Source organism: Rhinolophus ferrumequinum, chromosome 4 (genome assembly GCF_004115265.2).
Source record: "Rhinolophus ferrumequinum isolate MPI-CBG mRhiFer1 chromosome 4, mRhiFer1_v1.p, whole genome shotgun sequence".
Lineage (NCBI taxonomy): Eukaryota > Metazoa > Chordata > Mammalia > Chiroptera > Rhinolophidae > Rhinolophus > Rhinolophus ferrumequinum.
In genome coordinates, this window is record NC_046287.1 from 72,896,292 (window position 1) to 72,914,906 (window position 18,615).

General features: G+C 36.8%; 1 protein-coding gene across 5 annotated transcripts in view; it reads right to left on the reverse strand.

The window, feature by feature from the left end:
• Positions 1-18,615, reverse strand: part of MTUS1 (microtubule associated scaffold protein 1) — a 143,820-nt gene that overhangs the window by 70,057 nt on the left and 55,148 nt on the right. For 3 of the 5 annotated variants that reach the window (XM_033103943.1, XM_033103942.1, XM_033103941.1), the window contains one exon: positions 7,104-7,253. The exons of 1 other annotated variant lie outside the window; for it this stretch is intronic. In XM_033103943.1, coding sequence (XP_032959834.1) covers positions 7,104-7,253 — 150 coding nt within the window. Of the gene's footprint in view, positions 1-5,044; positions 5,329-7,103; positions 7,254-18,615 lie in introns of those variants that run through there. One more of the 5 variants, XM_033103946.1, reaches the window with a different exon arrangement.

The window sequence follows — 18,615 nt, forward strand, 5'->3', positions numbered from 1 at the left end:
GTTTCACATTTTATTGAGTAGTAATTAGAAAAGGAAGCAGCAGCAATGACCTAATTAAATTTTTAAAAATCAGGTTTTTTAAAAAAAATCATTCTAAATTCACTTTTCCTTTTAGTTTTCCATAATTGAATAATCTCTGCGAAAGGACACTATATAGAGCTTAGCTCCTACAAGGAATTTTAACAGTACTGCTTTGCTCTTCCTAAGAGACTGTCACAGTATACAACACTCAAGGAGTGTAAACACAGCACTTTGTCTTTTTCTCTCCATATCCAAGAAAATAAAAAACTCAAACAAAAATACTTGGAAAGTTTTATGATTCTCTCTTCCCATAAAAGTGACCCTTTTGATGGTGGGCTGTGCCCCCTGCAACTAGCAACGGCAACTGGACCTGGAGCTGAGCTGCGCCCTCCACAACTAAGACTGAAAGGACAACAACTTGAAGCTGAACAGCACCCTCCACAACTAAGATTGAAAGGACAACAACTTGACTTGGAAAAAAGGCCTGGAAGTACACACTGTTCCCCAATAAAGTCCTGTTCCCCTTCCCCAATAAAATCTTTAAAAAAGAAAAAAAGTGACCCTTTTTATCCATTTCCCCTTGCCAACCACACAAACCACTGGCACGTTTAAGTCATCTACTCCCTAGGCTAGAGGGGAAATCTGAAAGTTCATTCATTCACTACTTGGTCTCCAAGCTTAGTTTTCCGTCCACCAATCCACATTGAATTTTTTATTGTTTCCAAATAATCTCGATACCCAATCCTAAGCATCCAGTTCTATTCTAATATTCACCACTTGTAATCATAAATTTCTTTATTACCAACCCTGATCCCTTTTCTTTACCTCACATTTCTAAAACAGGGTGAGATGTCTGCCTATTTACAAATATGTTACAAATTGGAAGACTGCTAGAAATTTTTCACTAGGCTAAACTATCCCAACTCCTGCAACAGTGCTCATAGATATCACATTTAAACGCTATAAAGACATGTGGTTATTCTCCCCTGAGCTATGTCAACTCTCTCTACAATGAGCCATCTGTTCACTCTTCCTGTGCCCAGATAACATTTCCAATATTAGGTCAAATCAACACAGAACTATGCCTCCTACTGACAAGTTTCTGCCAATTTCCTGTCCTTCCTTCCAATTCTCTAGTTCCCCAAAACCTAGAGACTTGGTTTTTCCAAAGTTGACAGAGAGCTAATGTAAATAATACTGAAGATACTACAGCTATAAAATTCAACATAACTTCTTAAAGGATGAATGGGGAATAATTTCATAGTCTTAAACAGAACCAAAATTTCATACAGCATATTTTTTAGATTTTCATACAAAATGAGTATTGGGTTTAAATTAGCATTACAGCTTTTGCTACATCAAAATCCAAGAAAGGAAGTAAATGATGTTATTGGAGTCTTAACCGTGTAACACAACAGTCTGGATTTTAGTCTTACTTTTCTTGAAACATTAAAAAAAAAAATGTTGAGCGGCAAATAAGTCACCTATTCAGATTCTGAGATACTGAATTGAGTTTAATTTACAGACTTAATATAAACTCATAAGTACATAAATTCATGCTTTTCATTACTAAGCTTTAAACACAAAGACCTTCAGTTTCCAAAGAATTCAATAAAAGGATTTCTCACTAAAGTAAAAGACACATTTCTCATGAGGCACAATACTTCTGTCCTTTGTTCTCTTTCCCACACAGAACAGGAGGTAGTGTCCTGGAGAGAAATTGTCTCAGTGCCACTCTTCAGGCTCAATATTGTTATACTGAACACTAGATTCAGCACCAGATCCATCATCAAGCTCATCACACATTAGGGTCAAAATCCCTATTTCAAGAACAAAATTTCTGAGTTTGACTCAGGTATAAATACATACACACACACACGCACATTTACATTTATATGTGATATATATACAAACACATATGTACATATATACACACATACATACACGCAAACATATACTCGCTCTCTGTGATCACCTACTGTACACCCTTCCTACCTTCACTCTTCCCCGCTTTCTACTGGTGGGACAAACTGTGCTGAGATGCACATACGTTTATTTCGAACACTGACATATCTTATTCTCTTTAAACGCTCTCCTCTAAGCTGGCCCATTGCTTTCTAGTAAACCCCAACTTGAAGGATGTATTATACTTCACTACAAGGCATGATGCCATTCAAGTGTTTCTCCTGCCCTCAATTTCAGTTCCTAACATGGCAGCTGGTTGGGTATCCTGATCATCTCTAAATTTTCTCTTATCCAGAGTTATCATATCCAAACGATACACTCTTCAGTGGCAAAAGTTCCAGTATAATAAGAGAAACATAATAATTTCAAGTAATGGAATGGAATCTAAACATCTGTGTGTTCTGGTCCTGATTTAGCCACTGCCTAGCTGTGCTGAATCAGTTCATCTCTCTGTGTATAAAGAATGGTCTGACTATCAGATATGGAAAGAGTACCCATGGGGTCCCGACTAACTAATAATGGTCCTCTGTCCCACTGAGACCAAACACATCCTCAGAATTCTCCTAAACACAGTGCTCCAGGCAGCCCCAATCACTCAATAAATAAGTCGGTCTACAGAGTCAATATGTGAAATTCCACATGTGCTTGCCTAGGTCTGAGCCAGCTCTGATATACACTTTAAAATTGCCCCTGTTCTGTTTTTAGCATCCATCCTAGGTTTTCTCACTTATGCCAAATAATACGTTCTCTGGAATCCTTCCTTCGTTTTCATTTCCTCATGTCAAAATGTGGTGCAAATGAAAGAGAGAGAGAGAGAGAGAGGATGATGAGTCTAAAGAGAAAATGGAGAGAGATTCTCAGAGAAGCCTAAAGAGAAACAATGATTTTTGTATTAAAGAAGGACTTCTCGTTCTTCCAGACTTGTATCTGCAAACTTACATTTCATACTACCTTCTAGCATCTAGTTAACATTAGTTTTTATTTTGTTTATTCTAGTATGCATATACACACAGAGCCAACATTCTGCTCATTGCTTGATTTTTTTTTCTTTTTTGTGAATCAGTTTAACACTCCCCACCCCACTGTGCCAGATCATCTGTTCACCTGGCTTGAAATCAAATCACTACTGAAGTCATAGCTTTCAAATTCCAAAAGCAAAATCAATCAACTTTATAATACCAAGAACATTTCACATATACCCTACAGAAATATTAAAAGAATGAAAACAAAATTAATACCAATCTGGATAACAGTATTTTCTTATTAAATAGTCCATTTAGACACGCACACATATTAAGCATGTTTTGTAACGTAGGGCCAGAGTATACACTGCTTGTCTTTCAGCCCTGCCTCACCTATGGCAGACAACACTAGTCAAGCACAAGCTTTTGCTCTGAACTTGGAAGCAGCCTGAAAAACATTCAGCACTGTACTGCAGGTGATTCTTATTTACCAACTGACCAGTGATGGCAAGTGAGACAATACCCACTTGACTGAGGGGTAACAAGACTAATCCTTCCTTCTCTGTCAGCTTCATCGCTGCAGCAACTCAAAGCACCTTTTCCCAAACTATTAGGCACCATCTTACTGTATTGAAGAAAATAAAAGTGGTCAGAAACATTTGCTGTTGCACGAATTTTGAATATGATCTAGTCCTCCCCCTGCCCATTCATCAGGTGAGAAGACTGAGGGTAAGAGAATGAAAGATTATCCGACTTCGCAGAAGTTAGGAGGAAAACTAGGATGGTCTGAGCTGAATGACCTTTTTCTATATATTACACAAACTGCACTGGGGCTGGCCATGAAGGTAAAGCAAAGGAATGTTCCATTTATTGGTTAGCCTCCTCCCATTCTTGCACTATTTCCAAGACAGTGCAAATAGCTTTGGTGTGCATCTCTTACATTTCCTCTCACCATCTGTCTCTCAAAAATAAACAGTCCTTGTGGCCAAAATGGAAGGAAAAGAAAACCCTTGGACTTCGTATTTGCTAGAGTGGCAAAATTATACACTCTCCAAAGACTGCCTTTTGCATTGGCACAATAGTCCTCGAACCTTCAATTCTGTTCAAGACTTACTCAAATATATCATTGATTTTTATCCAGTGATCTTAAAAACTGGACTTTAGATGACTATAGAAGAGCTTGTAACGTTTAAGCTCCATAAATGAGCACATTTGATATACAAGCTACTATGCAATGCTTCATGCTAATATACAAAAGAAAATGAATGTCATAACTTTCAACTTCTCTAGGCTTAAAAGAACACACACAAAGAGCCTGCTAAAGTCCCCAAGCAAGAAAGATTTATTGCCTTATATATCTTGATTCAGTCACTTTAAAACTTGGTAATGTTATTTCCATAGGATCTCAAAGTACCAAGAACCAGATGCTAATTTTACAACAGCACTGTGTGATCTCAGAAGTTCTTAAATGATGCCACTAATAGTACCACATCATAAAGAAATGAGCCGACAAAGGAAGAAAATGTTCTTCAACAGTTCAAATGCTCAACCCAATATAAATCAAAACAATGATCAAAAGATTACTTCCTAACATGACTCATCACTATCAGAAATAGGAAAATTTCAACTCAAAATGATTTCTTCATGTTTTAAGGTAATCTTCAAAAAGTACACATCTTGAATATTTCGGGATATAATACAATGAATAAAATAATCAAGGATGTGATTTTTTCATTTTAATTCTAGGAAAGTATTTTTCTATACTCGTACAACTATAAGCTACATACACAAAAACTATTAGCTATTTAATCAGAAATGAGACCATCAAATAATCTTTAATAAAGTAATCTCACATGCCAAAAACATTGACAATGCTGCTGAATTATATGAAGAGTTCCAAAACACATAAAATATACAATAAATTGGGTTCTGTACAGACTCATTCACAACTTAAAATAAATATGTCTGAGAAATGCTACAATGAACATAAATTACAAGTTGCAAAAATAGCAATCAAGAGCTGCTAAATGAATTTATTGAATAAAATGTAAGCATGCTTACAAAGAAAAGAATCAAACCAGAAATCGTCGACCTACTTCTTTTCCCAGTAAACGTGGCTAACAAAGGAACTATACAAAGGCTGTAGGATCCCAGGACCAGCAGTGTCAATAAGGTAGCATCATAATGCCTCTCTGAACCAGCCGGTGGGGTGAGTGTAGAATTGATAAATATTTTTGAAGAAATATCCGTTTCTGTACAACTGCGAAATCCTCCTGGTACAGTCATTTAAAAGGATCAAAGCAAGCTTAAGCAGGAAAAACTGCAGCCATGTTCACTCCCATATCCCTCATGCTTCCTCTTAGTGAATTAGAATGGAGGGGGAAAAAAAAAATCTGTAGGCTCCAAGGCACTACACGGAACAGATTAAACCAGCTAGCAAATCGAACTAAGAAAGAGACTCATTGATGTGAATGCTTAATCTGCAACAGGGACACATCGCCACTAGACAGGCTCTGTGGGTACACGGTAAACCCCTTTGTTAAGAGACAAAAAGGAAAGGACAAAAGCATTTTACAACCTCCTTCAGAGTGTCAGACACGGTACTGAAACAGTGGCCAAGTCAACATGGCTGTCAATGGGAAACGCTGGGCAGCGACTACAGAATGTGTCTGTGTCCCGTGTCACAAATCCCATCACGACAGTCCTCCCAGAGCACACTGTTGATGCTGTTTTGGCAGTTTGCTTTTAAAATTCACATTGCAAATAGAGAAAGCTGCAAGTGAAATGACCTTAAAATAATACATATATGAAATACCTTTTCAAATTCATAGAGAATTCTCTGTTACATGCAAACTCTTCTGATCCGATGCCACACTTCAAAATTCAAACAATAAGCAGGTAATAATCTTGTTTCCCTTTTAGTGACATATTCCAGTCTTCCTCAAGTTCTGGTGTACTGCTACTTACTATCATAGGAAACCAGCTGCTGCCGCTAAATGAACTCTCGGAAATGTCCTCATTAATTCAGTCATTGATTCAATGCCTTACCCTCCACAACCACATTCTCAATTCTGTCACATACTGGCTGAGAGCCCCTGGATCAGCGACAACCTCTCTGAGCCTCAATTACCTGATATATAAAATCAGAGTAACAGCAAAAGATACGTGAGAGAAAAACAAAATGAAATAATGTATGGTAACTCTGTGATAATCCTCCACACCCGGAAGGTTCAGCAACTGTGACTCCACTTAGTCCCTGTCCTCTCACCAGAAAGAGGCAATGAATCCCTCCTTAAGGCAGAGAGAACTCCCCTCATCCCCACATCTTTATATCTTATTTTATCCGGTATTCTAGTTATCTATGTAAACATAAACATCATCTTTCTCCTCAACGACCTTTCAGATAAGAACCATTCCTTTTATATCCAGTATCTCTCACTGCATTTATCATGATGACGGTACACATAGCAGGCACTCCAAAATTGTTCAAATGAACTAATCCGTGGATTATTTTGTGAGAAAATTCAAAAGGATATAAGCAAATAAATAAAAAGACCAAATACATCTTTGGAATGAAAGGGATAGCTCTATTAATTCACCCATTTTATACACAGAATTTATATTAACTGACAACTTTAAAAATATTCTCCAGAGTTTAAATTACTTAAAATTTGGCCTGAAGTTACAATATATGTACTAGTCATACTACCCTGAATTGAGCATCCATAATAAAAGATTATAAAACGTACATCTACAAAATACAGTCTTTTACAAAGTAAATGGAACTGAAGTTTTATCTTTTTTTCTGATTTCCAGTTGGGTTCCAAAGCCCCTAGATTGGTTTCTTTCCCTAAACAAACCAAAACACATCACCACTTCAAATGATATCACCATTCAGAATCTTCATGCAAAAAAATACCAGTTGCCTTTAACACATAAATATTTCAGTGTTTCATAGCACATTCATCAAGGAGAATGTCACTGAAAGAATGTTTTTCCTGCCCAACTTGTAAAGCAATTCCAAAGGAAAAGACGTATGCATATTTTCCCCTAAATCACAGAAATCAAAAATTCTGATAATTATCTGCAGCACACTAGTTTTTCTTATAACTAGAGTTTCAACAACTGCCAAAGGTTGACGTTAGACCGACTTACAATTGTTGCTGTAAGTGCTCAGGTCACTGTGGGTGCTCGCAACAGAGGAGGTGCTTCCTGTCCTTCGCAGCGAAGATGTTTTCAAGGACGCTTTGGATCTAGGCAAAGTCACCCAAGAGGGCTGTGAAGTTTTCAAACATGTAGGTTTTCCTTGGGGTTTAAAAAAAAAAACCAAAATGTTTCCACTGCTCTTCACTGTAAACTCAAACGCCTGCTCTAACAACTGAGTCAAAATATAACATGCATATTCAGAACCACGTAACTTCAAAGGAAATCTTCACATTGACTTATTTTTGATCATTTAGAAGCAGAAGAGCAGAGATGGTAGTGAGGCAAGTGGGAGATGAGGAGGGTGGCTGTAACCCTGTCACCTCAAGTAATTAACTCACCTCTTACGTGACACAGGGATAGATCAGAAGAGCCCTGTGAGATGGAAGCTTTTGGCAAAGGTGAAATCAAACAATAAATAAATTGATATGACTTCCCCCCATACTGATGATTAAAAAGTAAACTAATGAGCCCATTCACACACGAGACTTTCGTATAAAAAATAGGAGAAAAATTTAAAACAACCAAACACGAAGGAAGAAAAATTTAATTTGATGAGGGAAAAAAACTTCCCTTTTAAAAATACCTAATGTCTAACACCAGGTGGTGCTATGCTCTTAGTAGTATTCTTTTTTTCCTCCCACCTTTTCATCTTTGCTCATTTGCCAAACTTAAATGGTCGTCACCCAAACTTGTCTTTCTTGCTGCAAACAGTGGTTCCATTTGTTAACAAAATATGTATGCTTCACATTCTTTGGCATCTTTGAAATCACACTATCCTGATGCTCACAGCTGATACCTGAATGTGGGCATTTCCCAAGTTTAAGCCTTTACTCTCAACTTTCTTCACACCCATCTCTCTTGGAGTCTGTTTTGTTTACTTTACTCTAACCACTGCCCTATATACTGTGTTTCCCCAAAAATAAGACCTAGCCAGACAATCAGCTCATATGCGTCTTTTGGAGCAAAAATTAATATAAGACCTGGCATTATATTATATTATATTATACCCGGTCTTATTTTACTATAAGACCGGGTCTTATCTAACATAAGACCTGGTCTTTTATTAACATAACGTAATATAAGACCCAGCTTTAGAGCTGATTGTCCGGCTAAGTCTTATTTTCGGGGAAACACGGTAGATGGATCCCAAATTCTCACCTGCAACCCTATCCTCCTCCTGAACCCCAATGCCACATTTTAAATTCCTTAGTGTTTCAACTTGGACAATTAGACAACTCCCACCTACTTATGCTAATTTAAGTCCATTTTTCCTTTTTTTCCAGCCTCATAACACTGAAATCATCTTTTCCCTCGCCAGATTCCCACAGTCTGTACCAGATTCCCACAGTAGTACCAAGTCTGTCAAGACAGTTACTCTATCACATAACTAAAGTTATCAAGAGTTGAAAAGACCTTAGGTGAAAATGATGGTGTCACATATTACTTATGGTGCCATTACTGAGCAATTTGTCCAGAGAGTCATGTTCACTGCTTTGTCCGAATGATTTCACCTACAAAACTCTCATCTTAATAGAGCAGAAGGAATTGAAGCCTTAGGTCTGGCATTTAAGGTCAGCCACATGGCAGCTCCACCTGTTTCCAGCCTTACCCTGTACTATTCTTTTACGTAGGTACACATTCTGCTCCAATCAAACTCCTTTTCTCTCTGACAGCAGGATGGTACTATTCTAACTCATTAGGGACTCATGCCTTTTCAAAGAGGTCTTATTCCTCTCAATCCAAATCCTACAAATCCTTAAGCCCCTGATATATTGCCTGAACTAGTATATTGGACACGGTGAAGTCCTCTCCTTCCATCCTTTCCACCTCCATCATGTTTATCTCCTGGATATGAAAACTAAGGTCATTACCCAATCTAAAATCTCTAATTCCCAATTATCTACAGGCTGATATTATTTTAATTCTCTTAATATCCAAAGGCATAAAAGGCAATCCTAGAGTAGATTCCTACCAACTTCTTCTCCCTTATGCTTTGCCATGTCCCCACCCCTCTACACACACACACACACACACACACACACACACACACACACACACACACCCCTTATGTTTATTTCTCTAGATTATTTTACTCTATTCTTCTGCTTATAATTATCTTTGGGAATAAAATGGCTTCCTTTCCGTCTAGTCCTCTGTCTTGTCAATAAATGTTTCTTTTATATCCTTGCCACTCATTTGCAGCCCCACCCCAGATCTATGAATCAGAGTTTCCATTTTAACAAGATCTCCAGGTGATTCAAATACACATTAAGTATGAGAAGCACTGTTAAGAATCACGACCTCTTTGTAAAACCTTTCCTTCCAGGACATCTTCTTCTGGGTGCAATGGACCACACCTTCCTTTATGCTCATACCGATACTTGCTTCTATCACAGTATCTATATCAATATATCTCTGGACTAGTCTCTACGGTACCTGAGAACAAGAAGAGCACCTCATTCCATTCTGTCCCTTCGGGCCCAGCAAAGTATATAGCATAGAATGAGACTTAATAAAGTTTGCTGAATTAATTCTTCTTTTCAGGTCAAGAGTAAGTTGGGGGAAATAAGGAGAGGTTGGTAAAAGGGTACAAACTTTTAACTATCAGATAAAAAAGGTCTGAGGATCTGATATCAAATATGGCGACTATAGTTGATAACACTATTATATAATTGAAATTTTCTAAGAGAGCAGAACTTATTCTTACCCAAAAAAAAAACAAACAAAAAACATAATATATGAGGTGATGGCTCTGCTAATTAACTTGATGGTGGGGACCCTTTCATAATATACAGAAGGTGCCAAAAAAATGTATACACATTTTAAGACAGGAAAACTGTATTAAAATAGTAATACTCAATATATACCGATAACAAATGAATACAAGTCATATTTGACTTCTGCAATTACAAGTGGTGCTCAAAGTGGTTACCATCAGGGTCCAGACACTTCTGATTACAGCAAACCACTGCTTGAGCAATGTATACAATGTGTCCACTTGTATACATTCTTTTGGCACCCCAGGTATACATATTTCAAATCACCACAATGTACACTTTATATATCTTATAATTTTATTTGTTAATTATACCTCAACCAAGGTGGAAAAAAATAAATGTATAATTATAATAATGATAGTAATAAAGCTATTAAAAATTTTTTAAAGAGTAAATAAATTTTTATAATGTCTTCTCTCATTATCTACATTGAAGCATTAAACACTTAAGCAATTTTTACAAGCTTATTTGTCCTTTGTTAATATTAGTAGACTCTTCAAATAGTATTAATTAAATAAAAGGAAACACTCTTTTTTACATTCCTATAATTCCGATAAAAAAGCAAGTAATAGATATTAAATATCCATTTGAATTTTGCAATTGCATTTAGCCATCAGTTTTACATGCCTTTAGAGGTACAGAAAAACAGATTTTTCAGAACATAAATTTACCAAATTGCTGCCTCTTCAGCATAATCATTCTGATGAGTCATCATCATCAGAAACAGTGAGCAAGTTTGGGCAAGTAACATGAAAATTTCCGGGCCACAGCCACAATGCAGTCAAGGCTCCACAAGTTTGGAAAACCGACTTATGCTTCAGAAAGGGATGTTTCATAGCATTGTTTCTGAAAGCATCCTGAGTTTACCGACATTTCTCAGCATATCTCAGAATTACTATGACCCATAGCCTCGGATTCCAACACACAGCCTGGCCCCAGAAGCAAGCTTACCCCCAAGCCCAGTGATCTTTCTCTGACCTGCCCTATCCCATTTTCACAAGTTGCACTGTCACCTCCATCCCCCCCATCCCCCCACCTAATGGCAACTTTAAGTGCTAGCCAAAGTCTTCCCTATTCTGCCGTTACATACTCCAAATTGTTATGTACTAAGGGTGCGGAATAATGTCTGCCTGACCAAAGGATTGGCTCCTTTGAAACTCAGAATAACCCTAACAGTGCATTACTATGACCATTCCCAGTTTATAGATGGGAAAACTACTTGGGTAGTTAAATAGCTTACTCCGATCACATACCTAACCAATGGCACTGAGGCCTACAATACAAGCAACTTGCCGCCAGCCCAATATGCCCTCTACTGTGCCACACACAGTACAGAGCATCCCAGTTACAAGGGAAGTGTCAGGCGTGAGGGCCAACCTGACCTCCTCCTCTCACAAGAAGGGTGCGCTCCTAGAGTGCCATGGTAAAAAACACTGTGGATACAAAAAGGTATGTACTTATTTCATCACGAGCCCCAACGTTCAACTTAACAGCAAAGTTGGCCTAAGGTACCTGGAAGTAGTCTTCATGTAAAGAAGCAGTAGAACATAGACATCATAAGTGATATTAAAGTAAGATATGGCAATATTGGGCTGAGACTGTAACCTGAACACCAAATTCTTCACTGATGAAATCAATATAGGACTGCTCTGAGGTACAGTTCGGAAAAGGTGACGTTTAGCAGTTCCCTTCACAGCATGTAACTTATCCCAGATGTGAACCATAAAGGTTTAAGATTTACCTCGAGCTATTACTGACCTTAGTGGTTTATTTTAAGCATGTCTTTGGCATAAACTTCCATATAGACAACATTTTTGTTCTGATTCTACACTTATAACCATCTTTTGTCTAGGGAAAATATGGAAAGAATCACATTTGTACTTGGCCTTAGATGGTAACAGAGAGTCTACTGGGTTTGAAACATGCCTTCAGCTAACAAGCAATTTACTCGGACAACTACCTTGGAAAACCTGATTAAATGTACTGTATTCATCAAAAAAAAGTCATTAACAAATACTTGGCAAAACTAAAAATCCAAAAAAAAGATTTAAGTGAAAAAAGGACAATGTTAATATTATCCTATTTTAAGTACACTTATCTATATATTGAAAAATTCCAGAAGAACATACCAGAATTTTATGGGACTGCTATGGGATATAGTACAGTGGGACATGGAGAAAAAGAGAAGGAGGAGGAATGGGGAATGTTCCCTCCATATTTTATATACTTATATATTACTCCATGTGAATTTGTTTGTTTTACAATAAGCATATTTTTAATAAAAATTAATAATTATAATAAATATTTAATAAAAATTAAAAAATATTTCATCAGATAAAAGACACTTAAGACAAAACAGATAAAGAAACCAAGAAAGTATAAATTGCATCAATAATTAAAGTAAGTAGATTCCAATAATCATTTTTATTCCTATACATCTGTAAGCATTAGGTATTCTTTAATTCTACTAAGAAACAAAACAAAACAAAAAACTAAAGAAACCAGTGCCTTAATTGATGCTTTTATATGGCTATGATGAAAACAGTCACATTACTACTGGAAAATTCTTTATGATACCATAATAGTATGTTTCCCAGGACTGGAAATTAAAGCCAAAGAATGAACTTCTAAATGGCACTCCTTTGTTCTGACACTTATATTAAATGATTCATTCTCTAGGAGAAAGATCCCAGGGCCTTCACAGGTATGCAGTATAATCCCTCAGCTCCGATTTGGCCTCCTCAATTCTTGAACGAAAAGCCTGGGAAAGAAGTTGGGTCCCACAGTGCTCACAAAACACGTTCAAAGTAATGTGAGAAGTTTCCAAAGCCACAGAAACACCTACCAGTCAAAGAAAGTTCTCATATCTGAACTCTCAACGAAACAAGAATGAATTCAGCTTTAATGTATTTTTCATGAGGTTATTCACCATCGGAAAAATAAGTTGCCATTTTTACATTTGATGAAATTTATGGGTTTTGAAGATGTTTCATTTAGTTTTTTAAAACGTGACTACTGTATTACCTATAAGAGAGGACACAGATCATCTTAATAAAAATCTGGACAATGCATTCACACAAGGGGTTGTGTTATATGAGTACTCACTTGTTTACATAGTAAGGTAACTGCAAGTAATCACGAAGCTTAAATGTATAGGGTGCTAGAAGCACCTGACAGCTTCCTGTAGAATTCACTACCAAGTGTTTTTAGTAACAATTACAAACTACTAGACAATACATTGTAGCTCATCATATTAAAATATTTTGTTCTGTGATTTGCATTGCTCAGTAGGAGCACAGGTGTCATGGGGAAGAAAAAGAAAATGAGACTGGAAAGGAGGATAGTTTACCATTGGCATTGAATAGTCAAAGTTGGCATTAAGTGCCAGCCTAAAATTTTAGACCTAAATTGTTGGCAGTGGGGTGTGGTGGGCAAGTGGAGAGGGAGGGGCACTGCAATTCCTTAGCACTCGCATCAGGACTTGATCATGTGGTAGTAGTATGCAGAACTGACTGAAGGGACGAGTCTGAAATCAGGAAAACACCTTAGGAGGCTAATGCACCTGTCAGGGCTGGGGCACTGGGAATTTAACTAGACAATGAAAAGGAGATTACTGAGGTCGGTCTGTAATATATCAACTACCTAGTAATACATATAGTTTAAAGTATAGATTATTATATCACATAAAACATAATAATTACTAATAAAGCATGCAAGTGGCAGGGTCATTAAATATTAGAATCAGGAGGAGAAAATTCCAAATAAACAGACATAGTTAAAATACAAAAAGTGAGAATATGTTTATAGCTATAATTATAACTTGGGTATTTTAAACACAACTATATAGAGAAAGGGACCTTTGGAGTAATTACGTACAGTAACTAGGAATTATTATTATAAAATTAAAGTAAGTATGTCCAAAGGGATAAAAAAATAACAATAATTTATGGGAGAAATAAATTATACATACTCGAAAGTGTGGCTGCAGGTTCATTCTCAATTAACCCAAAAAGACCAAATTCTGTCATTAACACTAAGGTGGATGTTACAAACTTTACCTTCGATGCTAGAGTATTATTGTCTAAAAACTCCTTAAGTAAACCTGATACAATGCTTACAAAATAAACATTGTACAGTAATCAACAGCTTTCTGACGTACCAGGAAAAAAATAGAAAAAAGATCCTTTACTTCAGCAACAAGTAGTCAAACATACACATAAACATGTACATTCAACACACACTGTTTTTATGAATAAATTTATCAAAATGTGCTCGTATTGTGGAAAAATACAAAAATAAGGAGCACAAAATATTTGAATAAGTAGACATACATGTTAATTCTTCTCTGAATATATGAATTGAATGCTATTCCAATCTAAATCCACATGTGTTTGTTTTTAAAGGAAAAATTAGGAGAATTTTTAAAAACAATTTAAATTAGCCCAGAATAAGAATAGCCAAAAAATTCTAGAGCATAAAAAAATGAGAAAGACTACAAGTCAACAACAAAACAAATAATCAGATTAAAAAATGGGGAAAGGACTTGAGTAGACCTTTCTCCAAAGATATACAAATGGCCAACAATGCACATGAAAAAAAGCTCATCATTAGTCATTTGGGAAATGAAAATCAAAACCACAGTAAGGTATCAGTTTACACCTATTAGAATGGCTATCATAAAAACAGAAAATAACAAATGTCAGTAAGGATGCGGAGAAATTGGAACCCTGTGCATTGCTGGTAGAAAAATAAAATGGTGCAGTTACTATGGAAAATGGTAGGGTGGTTCCTCAAAAAACTAAAAATAGAACTACATGATCCAGCAATTCCAATGCTGAATATATACCCAAAGACTTGGAAGCAAGATCTTCAAATGGTATGTGTACACCCATGTCTCAGCATTATTCACAATAGCCAAAAGGTGGAAGCAACCCAAGAGCCCATTGACAGATGAATGGATAAACAAAAGGTGGCACATACATACAGTGAAATATTACTCATCCTTAACGAAAGGAAATTCTGACACATGCTACAACATGCATGCATCTTGAAGACTTTATGCTAAGTGAAATAAGCCAGTCACAAAAGGACAAATATTATATGATTCCTCTTATATGACATACCTAGAGTAGTCAAATTCAGAGACGGAAAGTAGAATGGCGGTTGCCAGGGGCTGGGAGGAGGGGAGAATGAGGAGTTGGTGTCTAACGGGTAAAGAGTTTAGTTGGGGAAGATGAAAAGTTCTAGAGATAGGACGGTGGCAATATTTGAACAACAGTTTAAATGTACTTAATACCACTGAACTGTACATTTAAAATTGGTTCAAATGGTAAATTTTATGTACTATATATCTTACCACAATAAAAAAAAAACAACTTTCAAAAATTAGGAGAAAAAAACTTGTGCTACTAGTTATTATATTATAAAATGGCAAAAGTTTATTACTGGCATAAAACTATATTGACAGATTAACAAACTGGTGTATAAGTCTCAGACATATAAAAATTCAGAATAGGATCAGGGGGACATTCATTTGTGGTATTAAAATATTTGAATTTAAAAGAGTTAAAGTTTGAGAAGTAGTATGGTGTAGTGATTAAAAGTCAACAATCTAGAGCCAGACTGCCTATGTTACAACCCAGCTCCACCACACGTGGCTGTGAGCAAGTTAGTTAATCTCTCTGAGGCTCTATTTCCTCAACTGTAAGAATCGGGGTGACTATAGTGGTACTTACTTCATAGGTTCTTGTGCGAGTTAAATGAGTTTATATTTTTTAAATGCTTAGAAGAGTACCTGGCAAATAGTAAGTGACACAAATATAAACTACTAGTTCTCACCATCAAAAAAAATAGAATTGGGTTAAAAACCAAAGGGGTTAAAACAAAACCATATGAATTAATGATATTAAATATAGATCAATCTTCTCTGTCAGTAGAAGTCTTGTTAAGCATAAAAAATAGGAACAATTAAAGGGAAAGATGTATTTGACAATATAAAAATGGAAATTTTTAAAATCATATACAAAATAAAAAGTCATAGAGTAAACAAAATACAGGACAAAAGATGAGACAATATCAAATCAACAAAAAAGAATCATATGGCCTAAAATATAAGTGAGCCAAAGCTCCCAACAAGAGAGTAACTAAAAATAGTGAATACAAACGTGTTTTTTTTTAATTTAACCTGATTGTGTCTATTACCTTTCCTGGCTCCCCAATCATCATTCTTAATCTCCATTTGCATTGCTCACATCCTATAGAAAAGTTTAAAACGCCAAATACTTGTGTTCCCAAACTTTCGTCAAGTTAGGAGGGACCCTGTGATCCAAGCTGTGCCAGTAAGATTTAAAGATAAGAGTGCTAGGGGTTAAGACGCTGAATAAAATTTTTCCTCCCTGATAAATGTGTAGGCACATCAGGAGGAGGCACCTACTCTGAGCCGCTGTCCCTCGCTTCTAGCTTCTGTACACAGTAGCAGGAGGACTTCACATTTGGACCCTATTTAAACTGAAAAATCACTGACAAAAGCAACATGCTGAGTCGGGAGGAGCAGGACAGAAAGATGACATTGTTGAATCACCAAACCTGGAACTGCCTACTTATCTCTTGACTTCCTGTTAAATAAACACACAAGCTTCTGGTTTAAATCAAATTGGTTTAACTACCATAGTCGCGTTACGGTAGTTGATGCAGTTGGTTCCTTCTTTTTCCTTGAAACGCTTTCTTTACTTGGCTTCCAGAACACTACTTTTTTTTTTTAATTAAAGTTTTTTGGGGTGATAATGTAAGTAAAGTTACATAGGTTTGAGCTGTACAATTTGTACTACATCATCTATATATCACGTTGAGTGTTCACCACCCAGAGTCAATTCTCCTTCCATCACCATATATTTGATCCCGTTTACCCTCTTCTACCATCCCCCCCACCCCCCTTCCCTCCGGTAACCACTAAACTATTATCTGTGTCTATGAGTTTTTGTTTGTTTGTCTTGTTCCTTTGTTTTCCATTTTATGTCCCCCATATCAGTGAAATCATACGGTTCTTGACTTTTACTGTCTGACTTATTTCACTTAGCATAATAATCTCAAGATCCATCCATGTTATCGCAAATGGCATTATTTCATCTTTTCTTATGGCAGAATAGTATCCCATGGTGCATATATACTACATCTTCTTTATCCAATAATCTATGGAAGGACACTTTGGTTGTTTCCATATCTCGGCCACCATAAATAAAGCTTATCTGTAAAGATATATGTGCTCCGATGTTCACTGCAGAACACTACACTTGACTGACTTCCCTCCTACCTTCCTGGCTGTTCCTTCTCGGTCTCCTTTGTGATTCCTCCTCATCTTGCTAGCCCTTGAAAGCTTAGGAGTATCCCAGAGGTACTTTGTGGTACTGCAGGAGGTCCCCACTGGTGCCATCGACCTGTCGTCCACTTTCTACATTTACTCTCTTTGTGATCTCATCCAGTTTAGTGGCTTTAGATACCATCTAATGTTGATGAATCCAAAATGTATATCCATAGACCAGGCTTCTCCTATGTACTCTAGACTTTTATATCCAGCTTTCTACTCTGCACTTTCACTTATATATCTATTCATTTCAATTTAATATCTCTATAACTGAACTCCAGATATCCAACTCCAACTCCATCCCCATCTTAATTAATGGCAACATCACCCTTCTACTGCTCACACCAAAATGTGCATAGTCATCTCTGACTCCTCTTTTTTGCTCTCACCCTTCTCATCTCAGCTAAGAAAACCCTGTTGATTTTACCTTCAGCGTGTATATCTAGAATCTGACCAGCCCCCACTGCCACAACCTCCTGCCATGATTATAGCACTGCCTCTTCACTGAGCTCCCTGGTCCTCGCCCCCATTCAACGTATCCTCTACATAGCTATCAGGGTGATCCTGTTAAAATTTAAGTCACTTTGGTTAAAAGCCAAGTCCTTATAATTTTCAAGACTGTACATGACCTGGCACTCCACTACCTGTCAAACCTCACCTCCAATTGCATTTTTCCTCTCTTTGTTACTTGCTATTTCTAGGATATATTAGTCAATCTCCACCTCAGAAGACTCTACCTGCTGTTCATTCTGACTGGTATAGTTTTCATCCAGATATTCATATAGCTGGTATTTACTCAAAAGCCACCTTTCTCTGGCCACATTAACCAAAATTTCTGTCCCCTGTCTCACGCATGCACACACATACACACACACACACTGTTAGTATTTTTCATCTCTCCTTAGAACTTTACACTATCAAACATCTTACATACTTTATTTACTTGTGTATAGATAGCCTGTCTCTTTCCCACAGAATGTAATTTCAAGGAGGAAGCATTTTGAACTTTATTCACTTCTGTACCTCAGCACTTTGATCATAGAATCTACATTTATTCAATAAATATTTGAGTGCCAAGCACATTCCAATTAAAATAACATTTTGCACTTTCCTAAATAGTAAATATTTGGCAAGAGTGCTAGAAATGCCAAAATACTGGCCAGGATGTTGGGAAAACACTCATATACTCAGAGTAGGGGCACAGACATGTATGCTGTTTCTGAAGGGCAACTTGGTGACATGAATTAAAAGCCTTAAAAAAGGCCACGCCCTCTGATTCCACCAAAAGGAATGTAGCCAGGGAATTTATCATACCAGCTCATGT